Here is a 20,793-nt window from a genome sequence, read left to right as displayed (position 1 = left end):
CCAAATTCTGCCTACCTACCACTAGACACTTCAGTTGTGACTCGATAAATACCACCCTGTGACTGGTATAACCTTGTTTGATTGCTAGTCGCATCTCTGAAGACCTAGCTAGTCATAATCTCAGCCACTTATGGGCCAGCTGAGGGAATCCCTTGCCATCTCTGTAGAGTGACCTGTCAGGGTTACAGAGCATCTACACAGACAAGCTGGTGGAGTTGGAAGAAAGTACAGCCTCTGGCTAACTCTTTCTACTGAGGCTAGGAGAGGTGCTTCATTTGGTGTGAATTTAGGGAGTGTCTACCCATGTTCTCACCATACTGTAGCCCCTCATCTATCTCCATGCTGGCCATAAAATTACCTCAGGGGGACAGTTATCTGGCACATGTGTACTCTGTGGCTGCCTGTGAAGAGGGTCAAGCCACCCAAGGCCTCAAGTGCTGCTCCCCAAGATGTGGGACTCAGGAAAGAATGCCTCTTAGCTAGATCTTCAGGTGGTACTAAATTGCCACTCATCTTAAACAGGACCTCAAGCAGGGTTAGAGCCAGGACTGTGCTGGCAAGCCTCACTACCCACCAGGGACATCAGTTTCCTCCAGTATCCTCAAGGAAGCTGGGCGCTCTGTGAATCCAGACATCTGAATCAGGGAAGTAGAATTGAACCCAGTCTTTCTACTCCATCCAGGATCAGTAAGCACTTGCCACAGCACCCAAGGGAGAGTGGGCCACAGCCAAGAATCACCTTTATTCCTTGTTTGCCCACCCGGAAGCTCCAGAAGAGTAAATAGCATAGATGTCTGCCTGTGAAGACAGCCTCAGGCTGATTTCTCTCAGGAAATACAGTTCACAGCTCTGACTTGCTGGGTGAGAAGGTGCCACCTGCTGAGTTCCCAAGACTTAGGCTCACTGAAGAGCTTTGAACAGCCCAGAGGCAGCCTATGTAGTGGCAAGGCAGGTGTGAGTATTGGGGAGGGGGACAAAAAGCAATGTTTTCCCCAAATAGAGCCAAACCCCATTCAGGAATTATGGGAAAGGCAGTTATCAGATATGCAGGGTTTAGGAAAAAGAATCCCAGGAAAAAGGAAGAGGTTGGGCACACAATGAGGGAACAAGGGGTATGCAAGATGTGCATGGAAGAGGGTCACAGGGCCCTTCCTGCAGCCAACAATGACTCAGCTGTGGAGACCCAAACCAGGGAAGCCAGCATGAGGAAATATCAGCACATGCCCTTGTGAGGATGTTTGGGATGTGTCTCCCACACAGGACACAGTTGTGAAGGGCACTGTCAAGACAGAGGTCAAGATGCAGAGAGAGTCACAAGGTCAAGATGGCACCCTTGGAGAACTTCAAGAGGAAGAAGGTTTCTGTTCTGGTAGGGGTCACATGGCAAGTGACTCAGTTGAGTCTTCATCCTCTTCTTGGGACTAAGCTTGGACCTCGTGGCTTTCTCAGTACCTCTGACAGATCAACATGAAGTTGACCCAGGCTGTGGCCAGTTGAAGGGTCCCTCAGCAGGTCTGAAGTTGGGAGCTGCACCAAGAGAATATGCTCACCTCCTGTTTTGTGGTTTTTAAATCTTGAGAGACCCAACAGCTGGCTGCCTTGGGTCAGAATAGGTGTGCTTGGAGGTGCAGAAGCCTGGGCATGAGCACCCCTAAACCTGGATGAGACCAGAACAAACCACACCAGGCCTGTAGATACCTGTATGCTTAACAGTACTAAGCCAAATCCATGGCCTGAGCCAGCATCTTTCCAGAAGAGATAAGGCATTACAGCCAGCTGTTTAGCCAGATTGGGGGAGGGGGAGCAGTTTCTAGGGTGGGCACATAGAAGGTTCCTGGTTCTTTAAATTAAGACAGGATTCAGTGGTCCAAAACTCTTCCGGTCATACTGAGTTAAAAGCATGTCGTAGCAGCAAGAATATATCCTTGTTTTGTCACATGAAGGTCAATGGGCACTGTCCCAGGAGAGGGCAAGGCCAGCTTGATGTGAAGGGTAAAGAACAGCCATCGGTTCCATGGGCTGCAGCCCACCTGTTCCTGCAGTCTCTCACGTGAAGTATCGGCAGGGTGTGGAGTCGATGGAGCAGTACTGGGTACACCGAAGGTCTCCGTATGATCTGTGGGAGGCAAAGATACTGTTCAGGGCAGGGACAGCAGACAGCATAGTGGGCAGGAAAAAGCACACTCGGAAAAATGCACTAGATTTCCACAAACCTCGCAGGGCCAAAGTCTAGGAAGTCTTTGCTATTTGGGGTGTGGATCTCTGGAGTTTTCCACTTTAAGCTCTAGCAGAGGGACTAAGGTGGGAGGAATGGTTAGCCCCATGTTAATACATCCTCTAGGAGACACCCCCTTCTCAAGGCCTAAGTGTGTCCCATGCTGTTTCCGAGATCGCTCTCTAGTAATGCAAATGTCCTCTATTTGTGCTCAATGGACAGCATCCGCCTGGTTCAGCTCGTGAGCTCTTGAAATTTGGTTAGTGTGACTGAAGAACTGAATTTAAAAATTCTAATGATTGTAAAATTGAATAGCTACATGGAATAGGGGCTGCCATGTTGGGCAGTGTAATCCACACATCTGCAAATCCAAGTGATAATCCTTAAACAGTGTCTTACCCACATACACTCTCAACTGTCTCTTGTAGGTTTCTAGAGAGTAAAGTAACAGCTCTGGTGACCTAGTGAATAAGCCCCAGGCTCTCTTCAGCCCTTAGCTCCCTGTCAGAGGATACTACAGGACTCTATGGAGCCATTCAGCAGCTCAGTCTAGGTAGATCCAGTAGGTGGCTGGGAGGAGCCTTCCTTAGTTCAGGCAGCATGAACACACACACACACACACACACACACACACACACACAGAGTGGGATCCTGGCTAAGCCTACCCAGAGTTGGAGTCTGGGGGTGGCTGGAGGTAGGTTGCATAGGCTGATATATGTTGGAGATTGAGGGTTGAGGGGACCCCTGAGAGTGTGGGACAGAGGTAACCGAGGGAAAGGTGTTGTCTACTTCCCAGCCTGCTGAAGGACAGCCAGAAGGTAAGCAATGAAGGCAATAAACCTGAGCAATTGGACTCATGAGAGACTAGACGAGGTAAGAGTTCAGCTGCTGCAGGATATTTGATCACACTGTGAACCCCTGAGATTGTGTTGTTTACTGGAAAATCCTGTTTCTAGTTGTGGCATGGCTCAGCCCTGAGCACACAACTTTAATCCCTCTGGCTGGAATACAGACACACCCTTAGTACACACTTTTAATCTCAAACAATGAAGGTAAAGTTAATTTGTAGAAGGAAGCACCCATGTTTGAAAATGATGTCTAATTGGGTGGCAGACAAAGTGACAAATCCGAGAAAGATTTGACAGGATGAGACAGGAAATTCCCAACTCTCAGGAGAACAGAGAGAGGAAAGGAAAGCTACCTAAGAGAACAGTGCAGATAGAGAAAGAGAAAAAGGAGGAAGGCAGTTTTACCAGGAGAGTTTTACAGAGACAGGGTGAAGAGAGAGCAAGCTAGACACAGGTGAGGACAGAATGAGCCAGACAATGAGAGGGAGCCAGAAGATTAGAACAGATTGTCAGAGTTAATGTGAGGCCAAGCAAAGAAATTCAGGAGAGGCCGAGAGAGAAGTTTTGAGTCGGAATAGCTGAGTTGACCAGCCAGCTAGAGTTCAGAAAGATCTAGAAAGGATGAGCTTATTCAGCAGCAAGTCTCAGAGGCTGAAAACATTCTAGGCTTGAAGGACTAGGCCTAGGTTAGCAGACAGAGGCAGTAAGCCTCAGAGACAATTACATCGGACAAATAAAAGTTACTTTACAGTCAGCAGGTAAATGGCCCCTAGAGCACCATACAGCTGACTCCACTGGGCTCAGATGAGTACAGTAGCAACTAGAGCTATTCTGACTGGAAGGTTATGTTCTGGTCAGGGAGCTGGGGTCTTTAGGTAGCTTGGAAGACACTATGGTGGAAGCTAGGACACGAACACATTTGATTACTCACTGGGGATTCTCTGAGGTGGCTAGCGTGGTCCTTGAAGGGGACAGTTTCTTGGAGGGACCACGAACGGGCAAGATTAGACATTTTTCCTTTTCCTTTTTAAAAATTATGTGTATGTGTCTTTCTCTGTGTATCTCTCAGTATGAGTTTATATGTATGTATGTGGTATGTGTGTGTGTGTATGTGTGTATGGGGGGGTAGGAGTGTGCCGTGGTGTACGTGTGAAGGTCAGAGGTCAACTTTGTGGAGTCAGATCTCGACTTCCATATTTACATAGGTGCTGAGGATTGAACTCGGTCACCAGGCTTGCACGGCAAGTGCCTCTACCCACTGAGCCTTCTTGCTGACCTCATTTTTCTTAGTACGGAACCTTGGCTTACTGAGCTATATCCTTTTTTGTTGTTTGTCTGGTCGGTTTGGTTTTTTGGGTGTATTGAGACAGGCTTTCTCTGTGTAGTCCTAGAACTAAGAGATCTGCCTGCCTCTGCCTCCTAAGTGCTGGGATCAAAGGTGTGCACCACCATGCCCAGCTTTTCTGAGCTATATCTTAAGACTCTAACGTTACATATTAATTCTGGTCTGATCTTAGATTTGTGGAGGCGGGTACTGTGCTCTGGGAATTCGGCTGGGTGGACAGATGGAGGCTGTGAAATGTCCTTATGCTGCTTCTGCCCTCTTACCTTGTCCTCCCAGGCCACAACCCAGTCAGTACTGTGGCCAGCAGACCACAGTGCTGCTCTGCCCTGGCCCAGCATGTCACTGATGGCAAGACTGCCTGACCAAGGCCTCTCAAGCACTGTGGTGACCAGGGGAGACTGGACTCTCCCCTACTTCAGTGTTTACAAAGTACCAGGAACACAAACGTCCTTGAAAAAAATCTGTGAAGGAAAGCAGGGGAGGGGAGCTTCTGTTATAGTGTGGAAGGCCTCCCTACCCAGGGAGATAGGTCTCGCAGGTCAGGTAGCCAAAGTCAGAGCCGTCACAGTCCTCCACGCCCTGGTGCCGGTAACCATCTCCACAGTAGGCCCGATGACAGTCTAGAGGGACAAAAAGTATAGCTCTGAGAAGGGACGGGATGGAACAGGCTTCCCTACATAGTGAGGACTGGGTGGCCCAGAGGAGTCCCAGGAGCACCAGGAGAACTAGCACCCGTAAGGTTCAGACTCACCCGAGAGCAAGTGTCACACTGACATACCCTGAAGTAAGAACGGTGAGATGAAGGGTCTGTATAGCAAGCCTACCAGGGACAAGAACCTTCACGTCATCTGTAAAACTAAGACAGTGGCACTACCTCCCCTTCACAGAACCACTGTGGGGCATTGGTAAGGTAAGGCTTAGGAGACTGGAACAGTAGACCCAGTGAGAGGGCATGGGGGAAGGAAGCCTCTGTCAGCATAGAGCACTGGGGAGGCAAGCTACTACTAGGCTTGGCCTGGGTTCCTGAGGGACCATGCAACCTCCACAAAGACCTTTGCTTTCCTACAAGGAGCAGGACTCTAACCATCTATCCATCCATCCATTTATCCATCCACCTATCCACTCACTCATCTATCTACCCATCTATCCACCTGCCCTCCCACCTACATACCTACTACTCAGGGTCTAGTTATGTAGTCCACACTGGCCTTTGAGTTTTGGCGATCTTCCTGCTTCAGCTTTTCAAATCATAGGTATGTGCTACAATGCCTGACCCACCCTCATTTTTATAGGGCAAGGGGACCCCACTACTTTCTTTTTATTATGATGGCTCCTATTGAAGGGATCCTTAGAAAAGCCAGTACTCCATAGACTGTCATCCAAAAGTTGTCAGATGTCTGGTGCAGCTACATGGAGAGAGTAACAATGTCCCCCTGCCTTTCAACCCTACCCTAGGTGGATCTTCCTCTCAGTGTCTGTCATCTGACCCCTGAGCTCCTAGAGAGCAAGGACAGCAATGGTGTCTACACACTTTCAGCTCTGACCTCAGCAAACCAAGTCATGGATAGATGCACTGACCTCAAGCCACATCGAGACAACCTCTTTATACATCAGCTAGAGGCATCTCCGAAGACATGAACCACTGTCGTATAAAGCCTCTCTTACAGCCAAGAAAGCCAGGCTCAGCTAGAAATGGCCCTCTTCCTCCTTGATGAGCTGGGTGGCAACCGGAGCCAGCTGTTGAACCCTGTCCTGACTCTGAAAACTACTTCCTTCTCATCTCCTGCTCTGGTCCCCTTATGTAAAACAAATAAACAAGCAAACAAACAAACAAACAAAAAACACAACACAAAACAAAACAGCAAAAACCCCAGATCATTGAAAACTGCCAGAGCCAGCTCCTAGCCCTGTTCAAGAGTCTGGAGTCAGTGTTGGCTGACCCACCACTCTGTTGGCAGCTGACAGGGCTTGCACCTAGTATCTATCAGAAAATGAATTCTGATTCAGCCTTGGCTTCTCCTTCTGCTTTTCTCTTTAGTGTACAAAGTGAGGGCCGTCACCTTCTCCTCCTGAACTTGCAATCTGGGTTTCCAAGAAGTTGGGCTTGGAAGAAAGAGTGTCAGGGACAAGGAAGGCCTCTGGAGACATGACCCTGAACACCTCCTGTTGACATACTTGGATGAGGTAGGAATTAACATGTGGCCAGAGATCTCACCCTCTGCTCCCAGTACATTGTTCCTTGTCTTTGCCTAAAACCATCACAGCTAGTAGCCAAGGCTAACCCCCTCTGTCCCCGCCCCACCCCCAACCCTCTGGTCAAGCCTTCCAGGCTGGGCCCCACTCACCAATGCAGCCGTCACTCACGTCAGGATTACCATCGTCACACTCCTCCCCGGGCTGCAGGACCCCATCCCCACAGGTGCCATGCTGCTTTACGGTGTAACCCACAGGGTAGAAAGGGGTGAGCTGGCCAAAGAAACACAAAAACATTAATGATGGTAGCATGCCTAGGTAGCCACAAGAGAGGAGAGTCTCTGGTCCTGGAGCAGATGCTCTGGGTCTAGGAGGCATCCCTCATCTTCCTCCGAGGAGGGGGTGAGAGCGATCATCTTTCCCAAAGGGAATCCTGGCTCAAGATGAGCTTCTGTTTGGGCATGAGGCTGTAGAGGGCTGCTCAGGAGATGAAGGAGGGAGGCTGTCTGGCCCTCTCCTGCAGACACACAGCAAAAGCTCTATCGAATTTCAACTGTAGGAGTGTTTCTCTCCTGGCTAAGGACAGGGGGATCACAGCCCAAGGGGCCAGCCCCAGAGTACCTGGATGGGGAGCCAGCCAAGGCTATCTTTGAAGTACAAAGATCGCTGGTCTCTTCGAAAGGCAATGGCATTCTGGGTGTTCAGCTTCTCCAGCTCCTCCTGGTTGTTGACCACAAAAATCTGCCAGAGAACATAGTGGTCAGGGTTCAGAGAAGCTTCCCTGCAGGAAGGGCAGGGAGGGCCAGAGGAACTGACTCTGCTTCTCAGGGAGGACTGTCAAGCCAGGTCAGAATGTCTGAGTTGGAACCACAGCTATTTACCTTGATTTAACATATTTAAATGTTTTTAAAATCAGGCTACCAAGGCTTAGATGATGGTATGAAAGACACAGGTTAAGTAGTTTGTCGTCTGGAGATGACTCTTCAACAGTGGTCACACACAGTGATGATCATTACACCCAGTACTGTGTGTTGAACTCAGAGCACACAAGCAAGTACTCAACCACTGCACTCCAGCCTCAGGCCGAGTACAACTCTTTCAGACAATATAAGCTCAACCACATCAAAGTTAGACTTGAAAGTAAAGAATGTGGAAAATGTCCCTTAATGACCTCACATCCAAAGTAACAGTTTACCTGTTTTCCTTTGATCCTGCTCCCACTTTGCAATTTCCCATAGTGAGTGGGTAGCCATTGTGAAAAAGGAAAATGAAGTTTCCCCAAGTACATCATGAAGGCCTAAGATCAGATAGAGAGCATCCTCTGCACCCACCCAGACCATGCCCCAAGAGCCTTACCGCGGGAACTCGAGGGGAGCTGCGCCCATACATGGAGTCCCCGTAGGAGGGGTTATTCACATTCACAGGGGGTCCACAAAGGCATCTTCCTGGAGGGCCTGGAAATCCTCTTTCCCCTTTGAGTCCCATTACAAGTTGTCCTAGGAAGTAACAGACTGTTGTGTAACTAGAGCCAAGCAGGTCAGGTGATACGAGCAACCTGTATAAGGAAGAGAAGTTGAGAGCTCGGGGCAGGAGAAGCAGAGGGAGAGAGCCACAATGTAGCAGAATAAAGGAGAACCAATGGGGGTGGGGGGCTATGCCTCAATCCTGCTCCGAAGACAGACAATGTATCGAATCCTATAACTGCCTTAGTTTGACCACTAAGTAACAACCTATAAGAAAGATGAGGGGTTTGCTGTCCTCCAGCCCTGAGAGCCTCACCTAGAGGCTGAACCAAGCTAATAGATCATCTGTTGATTAGCTCTAGATTTCCTTGTTAGAGGACATGCCTTTTTTGTGACCATTATTGAAAAGATCATCTTGTAGATGGATATACAGTGGATGGAAAACTTTTATTGTATTAAATAATGATTGCTATTTATTTGAGGGAGAAGGGAAGTTGTACACACAAGGGCACACGGATGGTGGTCAGAGGATGAATTTTGAGAGTTAGGTCCTTCCTCCCACCATATAGAACCTGTAGACCGAACTCAGGCATCAGGGGTGGCCACAAGTGCCTTTGCCCATTGAGCCATCTTGCCAGTCCAACTGACACTTTTAAGTTTCTTACATAGAGGATATTTACAGGGGACTTTCTGAGTGTGTGTTTCTTACATTCCTCCTGGAAGAGAATAGAACATTTTCCCCTCCAACCCCGTCCCCACCTGGGGAGTTAAGACAAGTCAAGATACATCCTGGAAGAGTGTGGTTAGGAAATTCACTCTGTAGCAATGTCCTGGTCTGTAGTTCTCATGTTGACTCCCCCCTCCCCCACCCCTGAGGCAGGATTTCTTTGTGTAGCTCTGACTCAGGGCCCTGGTTGTCCTGGAACTCACTCTGTAGACCAAGCTGGCCTTGAACTCAGAGATCTGCTTCCTAAGTGCTGGAATCAAAGGTGTGTGCCACCATCTGTCTTCACTTTGACTTATAATCATCATTTATTTTTTTGCTATGCAGTCTGACTACATTGCCTAGCCTGGTCTTGAACTCTTGGCTTTAAGCAATCCTCCTGCCTCAGCCTCCAAAGTGGCTGGAACTTTAGGCATGTACCATTATACCCTATACCCAGTTTTGCCTTAACTTTTTTTTTTTATTAAACAGTGTTTTCCTCAAACAGTCTCACTCGGTAGCCCAGGCTGGGCAGGGACTTGCTATATAGCCCAAGCAATTCCCTTGTCTGTCCCAAGCACTGGTACCACAGACCTAAGCCACATTCCCAGACTCTTCACCTTGGCTTTTAAAGGCCTTGGTGCTTAAGTCACACCAAAACTGATTCCATACAGACCTCCAGACAGCTCTAGATTTGTCTTTATCAGTGCTATTGATGGAACCCAGGGCCTTTGCGTATGCTTGGTTTAGCACTCTGCCACTGAGTCACACTCCCAGCCCTTGGCTATACATAATTTTAAAAGTTTTTAGAGATGTTTCCATTGTGCCTTGTGATGGAGAACCACTAGGGAAATGGTATTTGTACAGGCTATCCCCCCTCAGCATCCATCCTCCCTTCTCCAAGGGTCTCTTAGGTTCCTTCTGTCCTCAGTTCAAACATCACCTCCTCCGAGAGAAGCCTGCCCAGATCCTCCCACTCTGTCACATTCACAGCTATCTGTTCTCGGTACTTCCCTTCCATTTACAAGCCTACACATTCTGAGACTATTCCATTAAGGTCTCTCTTCCCACAGGGTAAGTTGGACAAGGGCAGGCCACGGCTTGACGCATGTTGGGAACAGAATATCTGTTCGGTGATCGAGTAACTAGTTAGAGAGTAAAGTTCTTTGTGGAAGTCACACCTGTGGGACAGAAAGACGCTGAAACAGGAGGCATTTGACAGGATAAAGAGAGAGAGAAGGGGCAGGACAGATAGAGAAATTGCCTGCCCCTCCTCCGGCAACAGTAGGGACTGTTGGAAACCAAGTTGCCCTGAGTCTAAGGCAGTTCAGCTGGGGCAGCCAGGAATTGGAAACAGTGTCTGTAGATCCTAGACAGGCAGCATATAAAGCGAATCCAGGGTGCGACATCTGGTCAGGACCATAGGGATGATGCCACACAGTAGAAAGGACATAATGGAAGACGCACCCCACCTGCTTTAAGCCTTCCTGAGCTGGCTCACAAGCTGGTCCAACATCACATTAAGCTACAGTTCTAACAAAGAATCAGAATAGAGTTCTGTGGAAAAAGCATAGTCTTGGTTTTGATATTTTCAGATGACTCCAAAAAGACAAGGAGGAACTTGAGAGAGGCATCAGAGCAGCCTTCTGGAATGATCTATGACCTCAAAGCTCCACCAGAGCCATAGCCCCGGAAAGAGGTAGGGCTTTTCAGATATTCAGCTAATTAGTGGTGTGAGTGATATATGAATAATGTTTCACCCGACTCTGCCCCACTCCGATGACAGATCCAAAAACACGGGAGCTCCCAGGTACCATGTTGATTCATTCACATCCTGTCTGGATACAGGAAAGAGTGTCCACATTTATAATCATATTGTTGCAAATTACATCTTAAATTTTGTCTGTATTCCTTCCTCACTCCCATCCCCCCTTCCCCTGTAACCCGAGTAATTACGTCCCTGCCCTCTCCAACTCCAACACCAGCTGGCTCCATGGTGTTGAGACAGACCTGAGGTGGCCTCCCAACAGGATGTGGCAGGGAGCCTGCTGCCACCACTGCAGTTCCCCACCGCTTCCTCTTCCTCCCGGGTGTCAGAGGACATCCAGCATCCTGCCAGCTTCCTGTCATGATGCTCTGAAGGGCACAGCCTGAACTTCTTCGCCCCAGTGTAGCTGTCTTTGGCTACTTTGTGGGGTCTTCTTTTCTCCACCCTTCACAACCCCTTTCCTTCCACCCTTTAACCCCTAATCCTAGATAAAAGAGAAAAAAAGGACAGAGAGGAAAGGAAAGAGATCCCTGAATAAAGTTAGGGGTTGGAAAGGGGGGCAACGTTACTGTTAGACTACTTCCTGCTGATTAGGGGCATTGAGTTCCTTGGCGCAAGCTTGATCCTTGCTGTCTGGATACCTAATTTCTTCTTTGCACACGACTACTTAACTGCAACCTAGCAGAGTGCTAGCATTTATATACCCATTGAGAAGGTCCCAGAATTCCAAACACCATGCAATCACAGAAACTATCTGCAGCTGGCAAAATCATGCCCCTGCTAGAGCACAAGGCAAATCATAGTCAGCTGCTGTGGAAAATCTGAAGCAGCCCCGTATCCAACACCTGGTATTAAAATGAAACCATGATAACATATTTCTGTGTTTTTCTTTTTTCTTTTTCTTTCTTTCTTTCTTTCTTTCTTTCTTTCTTTCTTTCTTTCTTTTTTTTTTGGTTTTGTTTTGTTTTTCGAGACATGGTTTCTCTGTATAGTCCTGACTGTCCTGGAGCTCACTTGGTAGACCATGCTGGTTTCGAACTCAGAAATCTGCTGCCTCTGCCTCCCAAGTGCTTGTGTTTTTCAAAGAAAATGAAATTCCAAAATTCTTACTACACCCCAGCCTTAGTGCCATGCCCTATTTATTGTCAGAGGACCTCTCTCTCCATCTCTCCCGGGAGCTGCCTGTGGGAAGCAGGCCAAGAGGAGAGGATGAGAAGGCAGAGGAACCAGAATGACAACCAAAGGACTGTGTGTGGTTTCAGGAGCTACAGACAGAATCTAGACCACCAGCAAGCTCTGTGGTTTTGAGGAAGTCCAAGGTTCTTAGACATAAAAGGAAGGATTGTGATAGAGTGTCAGACAGAACACACTCTAACTTGTGCTCTCTTGAAAAAGGAGGATTTGATGAAGGAGGGCACAGTTTCTTCTGGAGTGGCTTTGTGGCTTTTTGTTTGATCTGGTTTTTTTGTTTGTTTGTTTGTTTTGTTTGTTTTTTTTTTCTAGGCCAGCCTTAGAACTTCCCATACTCTTAAAGGGATACGGAGCTATATCACAATATCTGGCAGGTTTGGGGCTTTATCAGATTAAAATGTGGGGAGTCACTTCAGAGGCCTGCGCAAACTCTATATTATTATCCAAGTTAAGCAGGGATGTCTCTTCTAAACCCCCACTTGCACTCCCTGCCCCCAGATTGTCACAAAGAGCTGGGAGACTGATCCACTCTCTCTCTGTCCTCTTCACCCCTTCTTCTGGGTAGCTCCTCAGAAAGGAAGGCATTTGAAAGGAAGGAATATGGAGGGAATATCAGTCTGAAGAGATGGCCTACAGTCCTGCTAGACTGCAGGTATAGTCCAGGAAGGACAGAGTGAGTCTCCATAGGGACTAGTCCCTGAGTGGTTCCATCCATCAGATGCCATGGGGGATGAGATGCTGACTCAGCTTTCAAGGTGGTTGGCATCCAGCAGGAAGATGAAACACATCTGTCAAAAGTGAGTCAGCTGGGGGTATAGCTTAGCATTAAAGAGTTTGTATATGAAGCCCTGGCCTGTGTTCAACATCCAATAAAACACACACACACACACAGTGGTCATATCATTTGCTGGGCTCAGTGGCACATGTCTGTAATCCTAGCACTTGGGAAGTAGAAGCAGAAAGACCAGAAGTTTAATGTCATCCTCAGTTACATTGTGAGTTAAGGGCCAATATGAGCCCTTGTCTCAAAAAACAAAAGAAGGAAGGGAGGAAGGAAGGAAGGAAGGAAGGAAGGAAGGAAGGAAGGAAGGAAGGAAAAATGAAGAAAGGAGAGACAGATACAGAGAGATGAGGATGGGGGAGTACTCAGTAGGTAAAGGTACTTACTTAGCCAGGTGACCTGAGTGTGATGCTCAGAACCCACAAGGTAAAGGAAAGACTCAATCAATAAGTCGTCCTTTGACATCCACATGCATGCTGTGGTACACTCATACACACACACACACACACACACACACACACACACACACTAATGGAATAAAAAGGAAAGGGAGAAAGGAAGGGAGGGAGGGAGGGAGGGAGGGAGGGAGGGAGGGAGAGAAGAAGGGAGGAAGGAAGGAAGGGAGGAAGGAAGGAAGAAAGGACACCAATGGTAAGAGCCATAGAGAGAGGACAGTACATCTGTTAGGAAAGGCTACAGTGGTAGAGAGGGGACTAGGCATTACCCTCCCCAACAATGAACTAGAGGCCAGGGAAGGAAAACAAAACTGCTGACTGCTAAATCTCTGGGTTGCAACTCTCAACTGGCTGCACAAACATTTTTTTCTGAGAACCTGCTCACAGTCCCCAGGCCCAGGAAGGAACCTGAGGTCAGATGGGGCCAGGTTTGCAAATACACAAAAGTACAACAGGAGCAGGAAGGTCTTAGTTTGCCACCCACCTTCATATGTATCTACCCCACCACCACGTCTCCAGAATCCTCAGGGTTTTAGCCCTAAAAACTCCAAGGCCCAAGAAAGTTCTTCCCACAGGCAAAACCAGGCTTCCGTCATGCTGGCAGTCACTGACTGGTATCTCATGGCTCCAAGGATTCCCTGTCTTGAGATGCTGTGATGCCCAAGCACAGCTTGAGACAATGGTCCCCAGGTATCCACGGACAACTAACTAAATAAGAGGTAGGGAAGGAGTAGGCCAAAGCAGAAGGACCTTCCACAGTGTGTTCCTGCCACAGTTTACCAGGATCCTCACCTAATTGGTTTTGGTTTTGCTTGTTTGTTTCACATGTTTTCTCTGTATTTCCCTGGCTGTCCTGGAACTCACACTGTAGACCAAACTGGTTTCGAACTCATAGAGATTTGCCTGCCTCTGCCTTCCAAATGCTGGAATTAAAGCCATGCACCAACACCACCTGGCTCTTCACCTAATCTTTTTGTGGCAGTTAGAAAGGCAGGAAAGAAAAAAACCCAAGAAGAGTTTTGAGTTGAGACTGATTCTTCATGGTGTCTTGATAAGATAGAGTCTCAGAGTAAACTTTCCTTTGGTTTAAGGGTTCTAACAGAACAGGACATTCCATGACAACCTCACTATGTGGTGGCAAACATGTTCCTATAAATACAGTAAGAAGAAAGGAATTGTGGAAATTTAAAATATTTCTATTTTATTAAGAAAAAAAGATGCAGCCAGGCAGTGGTGGCACACGCCTTTAATCCCTGCACTTGGGAGGCAGAGGTAGGCGGACTTCTGAGTTCAAGGCCAGCCTGGTCTACAGGGTGAGTTCCAGGACAGCCAGGGCTACACAGAGAAACCCTATCTCGAAAAAACTTAAAAAAAAATGCAATTACAGTTGTGATTCTTTTTGTATAGCCTAAGATTGACCTAGGAATGCCAACTTTATACAGGTGATGTGCATTAAAAGGCCTTACAATGAGCTGACAAGAAGCTAAAAGGACTTAGCTAATCAAATTAAATAGGTAAAACAAGGTAGAAACATAACCAATTTCATCTTCAATGATTGACTCTTAATTTCCTTTTAACAGCTCCTTCCAATATGCCCAATGCAAATAAACAACCTTTCACCACACTGTGTAAGATAGAAAATTCCTCAATGCCTTCTTCTGGGATTAAGATAATGTTTGAAGCCATGAAACATGTTCTTCTAGAAAAAGATTTTAGTTGATGAAATAGGTACCCTTTTCACTGAAAATATAAATGACGTCACTAATGTCATTTACCCTCTCTTTACTTCCTCTGTGTGTTCTCCAGAATGTTAAAACAAAGTTCAGTAAACCAAATCGTAGAGAAATTAGGAAGATATGCAAAAGAGACTCTGGCAGCTTCTAGAAAGAGATACAAAGCAGAGCTCTGTTGGCATCTTCTGTGGCCTCTCTGGGAGACATAGTTGGGAGTGCTACTGTGTAGATCAAGTGAAGCTGCATAAGTCTTACCTGCATATGGGGGGCCTGGGGGCCCTGGAGGCCCTGGAGGACCTTGACGGCCAGGTTGACCAGAAGACCCAGGCTTGCCTGGTGGGCCCATAATTCCACTGTCTCCCTTCTGACCCTAACAGAGAGAAAGATGGAACCCATTGTGATATCATGGCATGACAAAGTTCTTCCTCTACATTGCCTCTAAGTCAGAGACCACCTTGCTCAGAAAAGCAAAAACTCACGGTGGGCGATAACTGGCCTCCAGCTCCCCACTCCTGAGAAGAACAGAGCAAGCAACATTTCAAGTTTGATGACTTCACTAAGTTCATTATCTGTTCTAGAAACATGGCACAGGACAACAGAACCAACTCACCTCACCCTTGGCACGAGTTAGGGAGTGGAGTTTCAGACCAGGATCTGTACAATGTCTAATGTTCAGGTGGCCGAGTTGGACCTATCATTTAAGCGTTCACCTACTTGTTAGGGTTATTTTCATTCTATCAGAAGAGTTGTTTCTACCCAGACTTCCTGCTGTTCTCTTGGGAGAGACATCACTCATTACTGAGCCCAAGAAGCTGGTCATGGCCTGACTCTCCAGCTGAGTCAGAGGTTTTGTTGTTGTTGGTGGTGTCTTGTTTTGTTTTGTCATAACCACCATGATTCTTACCCTGCTTCTCAAATAAAAATCTTCTCTCTTCAAACTCCAAGCTCTTCCTTATGCCCCTCTACCTTCAGTTTTAAGCTCTGATAGCTCAGCAGCAAGATCTCCCCAGGCAATACTGGTTCCTCTTAAAACCTTAAAACGTTCTCTTAAAGCCTTCCTCTTTAAGTTGAGTGGTGAGATGCATCCCTGTCATCACAACACACAACAGGCTGAGGTAGAGGGATTGCTATTAGTTTAAAGGCAGCCTGAGATACATAGTGAGCTATAGTTCTAAGCCACCCAGAGCTACAGTGTGAAACTCAGTCTCAGGAACCAAAACACACACACAAACATACACACACATTCGTGAGCATACCCATGCATACATGCATGCACACAGACAAATATACACACATGCAGGAACATACCCATGCACAAGTGCACTCATGCACACATGGACATGCACAGACACACACACACACACACACATTCACACACACTCGGGCACACATACACACCAGTGTTCTTCTAGCATTTGTTTCAGACCACTGGTTGTAAGTTATTGTGTGATCATTTCATCACTGTCTCCCCGGGAAACATAAGTTCCACGTAGGCTAGAATCTACCATGTTCATCTTCGCTCCCCAGAACAAAGAAAAGGGGAGAACAAAATTGGCAGTGGATGGGGAGGGATTTTTGATGATCTGTCAGTCAAGATATTTTCCCTTGACTGTGAGGCCCTGGGTAACTCACGGTATTGCTTTGTGCCTTGGTTTTGTCTTCTTTAAAGGAGGGCCAGTAAACAGGCATCCACCTCGGTTTTGTGAGGTTAACAAAGATGACAGAAGTGAAGATATGGCTTGTGAAGAATGAAGGGTGATGAGGGACAAGCTGATTGCCCTAGTGGCTGGCCAGTTCATCTTCTCTCATGGGGAAAGAAGTTCTGATTTCCTAGAGCCCTTTGGAGATTCTAGTAGGGAAGTACAACTACCTCTATACTCCTGACCAAACAACAGCCCTCTGTTGGAGAAGATCATCTTCCTTATCCAATCATGTGGCTTTGGAAGAAACACTTGGACCAGTGAGTCCCTTCTCAATAGCCAGACCAGCTAGATCAACCATGATGATCAACCTGGATGACAGATGTCCCAGCCAAATGTCCCTCACACCCAAGAAGTACTGATTTCTTAAAGAAAGTCACACCTGTAGCTACTCTGTTTCCAGTCACTGCATTGATTCAGTGAGATGCTGTCCTGCCAACATGGCCCCAGACACGTTCCTATACTTGTTCCAGAGGACCCATGGGTTTGTTTCCAATTCCACCCTCACAGAAGCTGTTAATCCTCAGGCCAGGGTGAAGTATTCTGAATGGTAACCAAGATGGGTCCCAGGATGGCAAAGGAAGTCACACCAGCTTAATATAGCCAGCAAGGCTTGTTTTTCTAACAGTGAGGCCAGCTGGCTCTGAGCTCAGGAAGTGCACAGCTTGAAGGAGCTGGAAACACTCTTTGACTCTGACACCAGCAGCAGAGGAACTTTCTGCTTCGTTGGTGGTCACTGTGTGGAAGGTGCCATGTCTTTATGGGAGGTTTCCCTGAGCCAAATTAAAGGGAAAGCGTTATTTATTCCTTATCTGCTGAGAACTTAGGTTTCTCTTGAGGAAGCAGTTCTGTATCCTTAACTAGGACTCAGGGCCTTTTGTACACTGGGTAAACATTCTACCACTGATCTATATCCCCACCCCATGAAGGTTTTTAGGATCAAGTCAACAGCAGCTTTCCTAGAGACAAGTCTAATGTGAACTGAAGTCTAAGGATCCTCACTTCAGCCTTGAGGGAACAGCCAGGATGATGAAAAAGCAAGTCCTCTCAGCGTAACCTATGGTCTGGGTGGGCCTCCACGCAATCTATTGCTTCCTTGTTTACTAGAAGATGATGGAGGTATTTTTAGAAGGAATTTAAAAATTCATTAATTTCTAGAATAACAATAAGCTGTACACATTGTGGTTTGACGTTATAAGCAAAGGACAAAATAACTAGATATTGGACATAAAAGAAAAGAAATAATTCTGAACTACATATAACCCTAGCATGTTTGAGACCAGAGTTTGAGGCTAGCCTGGGCTACATGAGACTCTATCTCAAAGCAACAAGAACATAACAGATGGATAAACAAGTAAAGAAATTTTAAAATGAAAGAAGAAAGAATTATGGAAGGTTACAATACCCAAGTCAAACCATAACCAACAACAGGATGGAGATAAAAAAGCCAATGAGCTGAATAGAGTTCAAATATTCTCATTACAATGAAACAGTAAAAATCAGAAGCGATATGTATGTCTAAGAATGGGATTTGGGCACTCTACAATGTAGGTACTGTAGATAATTATATCATTGTCTACCCCATAAAATATGATAACAATTAAAAATGAGAAATGTTTTATATATGTGCAAGAAATAACATTTTTCTTCTAACATACTCAAAATCATTAATATTAAAAAGTATACATATTACAAGTATACATATCACAAGTATAAATATCAATTTTCAACAATTAAGATCATTTACATAAGCTGACTTGTGTCTGTGGGTATGCAAGCAGAGGCCAAAGGTCAACATCAGGTGGCCTCTTATATTGTTCCACACCTTATTTTAAGGCAGAGCCTTTCACTGAACCTACAGCTCGTGGAATCGGCCAGAGTGGTTGGGACTCTGCTGCCCTGGTGCTTGGATTACAGGTGTGAGCTGCCACATTGACCTTTTCACACGAATGCTGGGATCAAGCTCAGTCCTTATGCTTACACGGGAAGAACTTTACCCACCAAGTCCCTGCCCCAGCCCCTAAGTAAAGCTGGATTTCAAATATCTATTCGGGGTGGGGGAAAAAAAGGCAGCTGGGCAGTGGTAACACGCGCATTTGGGAGGCAGAGGCAGGCAGATTGCTGAGGGCAAGACCAGCCTGGTCAATAGAGTGTGTTCCAGGACAGCCAGGGCTACACAGAGAAACCCTATCTTGAAGAACAAAACAACAACAACAACAAAAAGGAAATAGGCTGCCAAGTTATGATGATAATAATAATAAAAAGAAGAAAAATAATGCAGATATAGTAAAGGCCAAGGCCATCCTATGTTACACAGTAAAACCCTGTCTTAAAACAAACAAGCCAAACAAAAAGGTGGCATAGTTCATCTCTCAGATGCATCTGTCCACCATTGAAGGGGCTGTTTTTCTGTGGGCACTAAGCACAGTCCTCGAGCCAGTCCAGGAGACCTCCTCCTCCCTTTCCCAACTGCATAACCTTGCTTGCCCTGCTGACACAGGAGCTCAGAGTGAACAACTTCCGAAACTCTTAACAAACCCAGTGAAGAGGATCACTCCCAAATTAGCGGCTTGTGTAGTTAAAACTGTCACCAGGGCCCAAAAGACCTACTAGCAGCAAGGAAGTGCCTAGGCTGTTCACAGGGCAAAAAAGCAAAATGACTTCAGCCTCCTTCCGTTCCCAGTTGCTTTAGTTAAGACGTATGTGTTCCTATGACCTAGGTGAACTCAGGCCACTTCAAACCTTGGGTGCAGCCTGTAACCTTGAACCATGGCAACCTGGAGAAGCCTGGTCAGTAGTGGGGCTGCTCTGTCCACCAGCCCTGAGGATGCCTGAATCCAGGGCTGTGAGATAGCTCTAGTTGACTCCTGCATGCTGCTTCACACATCTCCAAGCCACAGGGTGTGACCTCAGTGGGAGTAAACCCTGAGGCCCTTACCTGCTTGCCTCGTTTCCCTGGTCTTCCTGTGGGGCCTCGGTGTCCTGCTAGCCCAGATTCTCCCTTTGGACCCATTTCACCCTGGGGAAAAGAGAGGGAAGTGAGAGACAGAGTAGACACATCTATGCTGGCCTCTCCTATCACCGGCTGCCAGCCCCGCTTCTTCATCCTATGTCCTTTCCAGGTAGGGTGATCCCAGGAGCACGGGAGACTGGTGAGCTTACATGCAAGGAACAGTAAAAAAGAAAGCAGGCAACCCCGAGTGTTTGACTTAGTGCTGTAGAGTCATAGGCGCTCTGGTGGTCAAACAGAAGAAACAATCTGGTCCACAGTGGTCAGCGGTGGCTTCTGCATTTTAGTTGCATGTGAGCCTGTGTCACTCCTGACTGAGGAAAAGGCTTTCTTGTCTAGTTGAACAATTACATTTTTAGTACACACTCGCACGTGTGAGTTGGGCTCTTTGATGTGTGGGAACAGTCTTTCCTGATGTAATGTTGGGTATGCTTCTGATTCTTATTTAGGACCTTATAGCTGTCCACTTTTTTTTTTTTGAGATAGAGTTTCATTACATAGCTCTGGCTGGCCTGAAATTTGATATGTAGGCCAGGCTAGACTTCCTAGACATCCACCTTATCTGCCCCCTGTGTACTGGGATTAAAGTATACTCATGTTCATGTTCATCAGTTCTTTACAAATCAGTAAGTATTATTTTGAGTTCCAGCTCACTTCTACATATTTAGGAAACTCTTTCTGAGATAGGGACTCCTGTAGCCCAGGCTGGCCTCTACCAGTCTATGTAGCTAAGGATGACCCTGAAATACTCCTGCCTCTATTTCCCAAGTGTAGGAGTTGCAGATATGTTCCACTTTGTCCAGCTCAGATGAAAAACCCTTTTTGTGAGAAGAGATGCTTCAAGTATTTGTCCAAATAGTCACCACAGAAATATTAAAATATGGAAAACTATGTAAATTACATTCCTAATTGAAAATATCTCTTTCATAGTTCTAGGCTAACCTTTTACAAAAATTATTTTTTAGACTGTCAAAATGGGTTTGGGGAAAAAGGTACTCCCTGTTGAGCCTAAAGACCCAGTAAAAGAGAAGCAGCTCCTACATTTTGGCATGTGTAACACACACACACACACACACACACACACACACACACACACACACCTGTGTGTACTTCTGGGGATGATGGACCCATGGAGCACATCATTTCTACTTTAAAAAATTGCCCTGCATCCCAAACTGTGCCCCCAACAGAGCCAGAGTAGCAGTTGCTACCAGGGAAGTTTCTGTTTATCAATAGCCAGTGCTCATGAAGGGCCACCCTAGACACTCAGAGGGAGCAGTAGACACCCAGGCTCCTGTCATGTGATGCTAACACCATGGGGAATTCCAGAGGAGACCAGTAGCTGCTGAGGACCAAGGCCAAGCTGACCTTTTTTGGCTTAGCAACGG

General features: G+C 46.7%; 1 protein-coding gene across 2 annotated transcripts in view; it reads right to left on the bottom strand.

Moving 5' to 3' along the window:
- Nucleotides 1-715: 715 nt before the first annotated feature.
- Nucleotides 716-20,793, bottom strand: part of Colq (collagen like tail subunit of asymmetric acetylcholinesterase) — a 58,833-nt gene continuing 38,755 nt past the window's right edge. The window contains exons 12-18 of one of the 2 annotated variants that reach the window (XM_028787545.1): nucleotides 19,334-19,414; nucleotides 14,951-15,065; nucleotides 7,958-8,097; nucleotides 7,223-7,342; nucleotides 6,754-6,874; nucleotides 4,926-5,028; nucleotides 716-2,116 (exon numbers count right to left, since the gene is read on the bottom strand). In XM_028787545.1, the coding sequence (XP_028643378.1) occupies nucleotides 2,047-2,116; nucleotides 4,926-5,028; nucleotides 6,754-6,874; nucleotides 7,223-7,342; nucleotides 7,958-8,097; nucleotides 14,951-15,065; nucleotides 19,334-19,414 (750 nt within the window). In that variant the 3' untranslated portion in view covers nucleotides 716-2,046. The remainder of the gene's footprint in view (nucleotides 2,117-4,925; nucleotides 5,029-6,753; nucleotides 6,875-7,222; nucleotides 7,343-7,957; nucleotides 8,098-14,950; nucleotides 15,066-19,333; nucleotides 19,415-20,793) is intronic. The other variant, XM_028787546.1, reaches the window with a different exon arrangement.

The sequence above is a fragment of the Grammomys surdaster genome, unplaced genomic scaffold, assembly GCF_004785775.1.
Source record: "Grammomys surdaster isolate TR1022 unplaced genomic scaffold, NIH_TR_1.0 125669, whole genome shotgun sequence".
Classification (NCBI taxonomy): domain Eukaryota; kingdom Metazoa; phylum Chordata; class Mammalia; order Rodentia; family Muridae; genus Grammomys; species Grammomys surdaster.
Note: the sequence above shows the minus strand (reverse complement) of the source record. Positions and strands in the feature narration are given on the sequence as shown.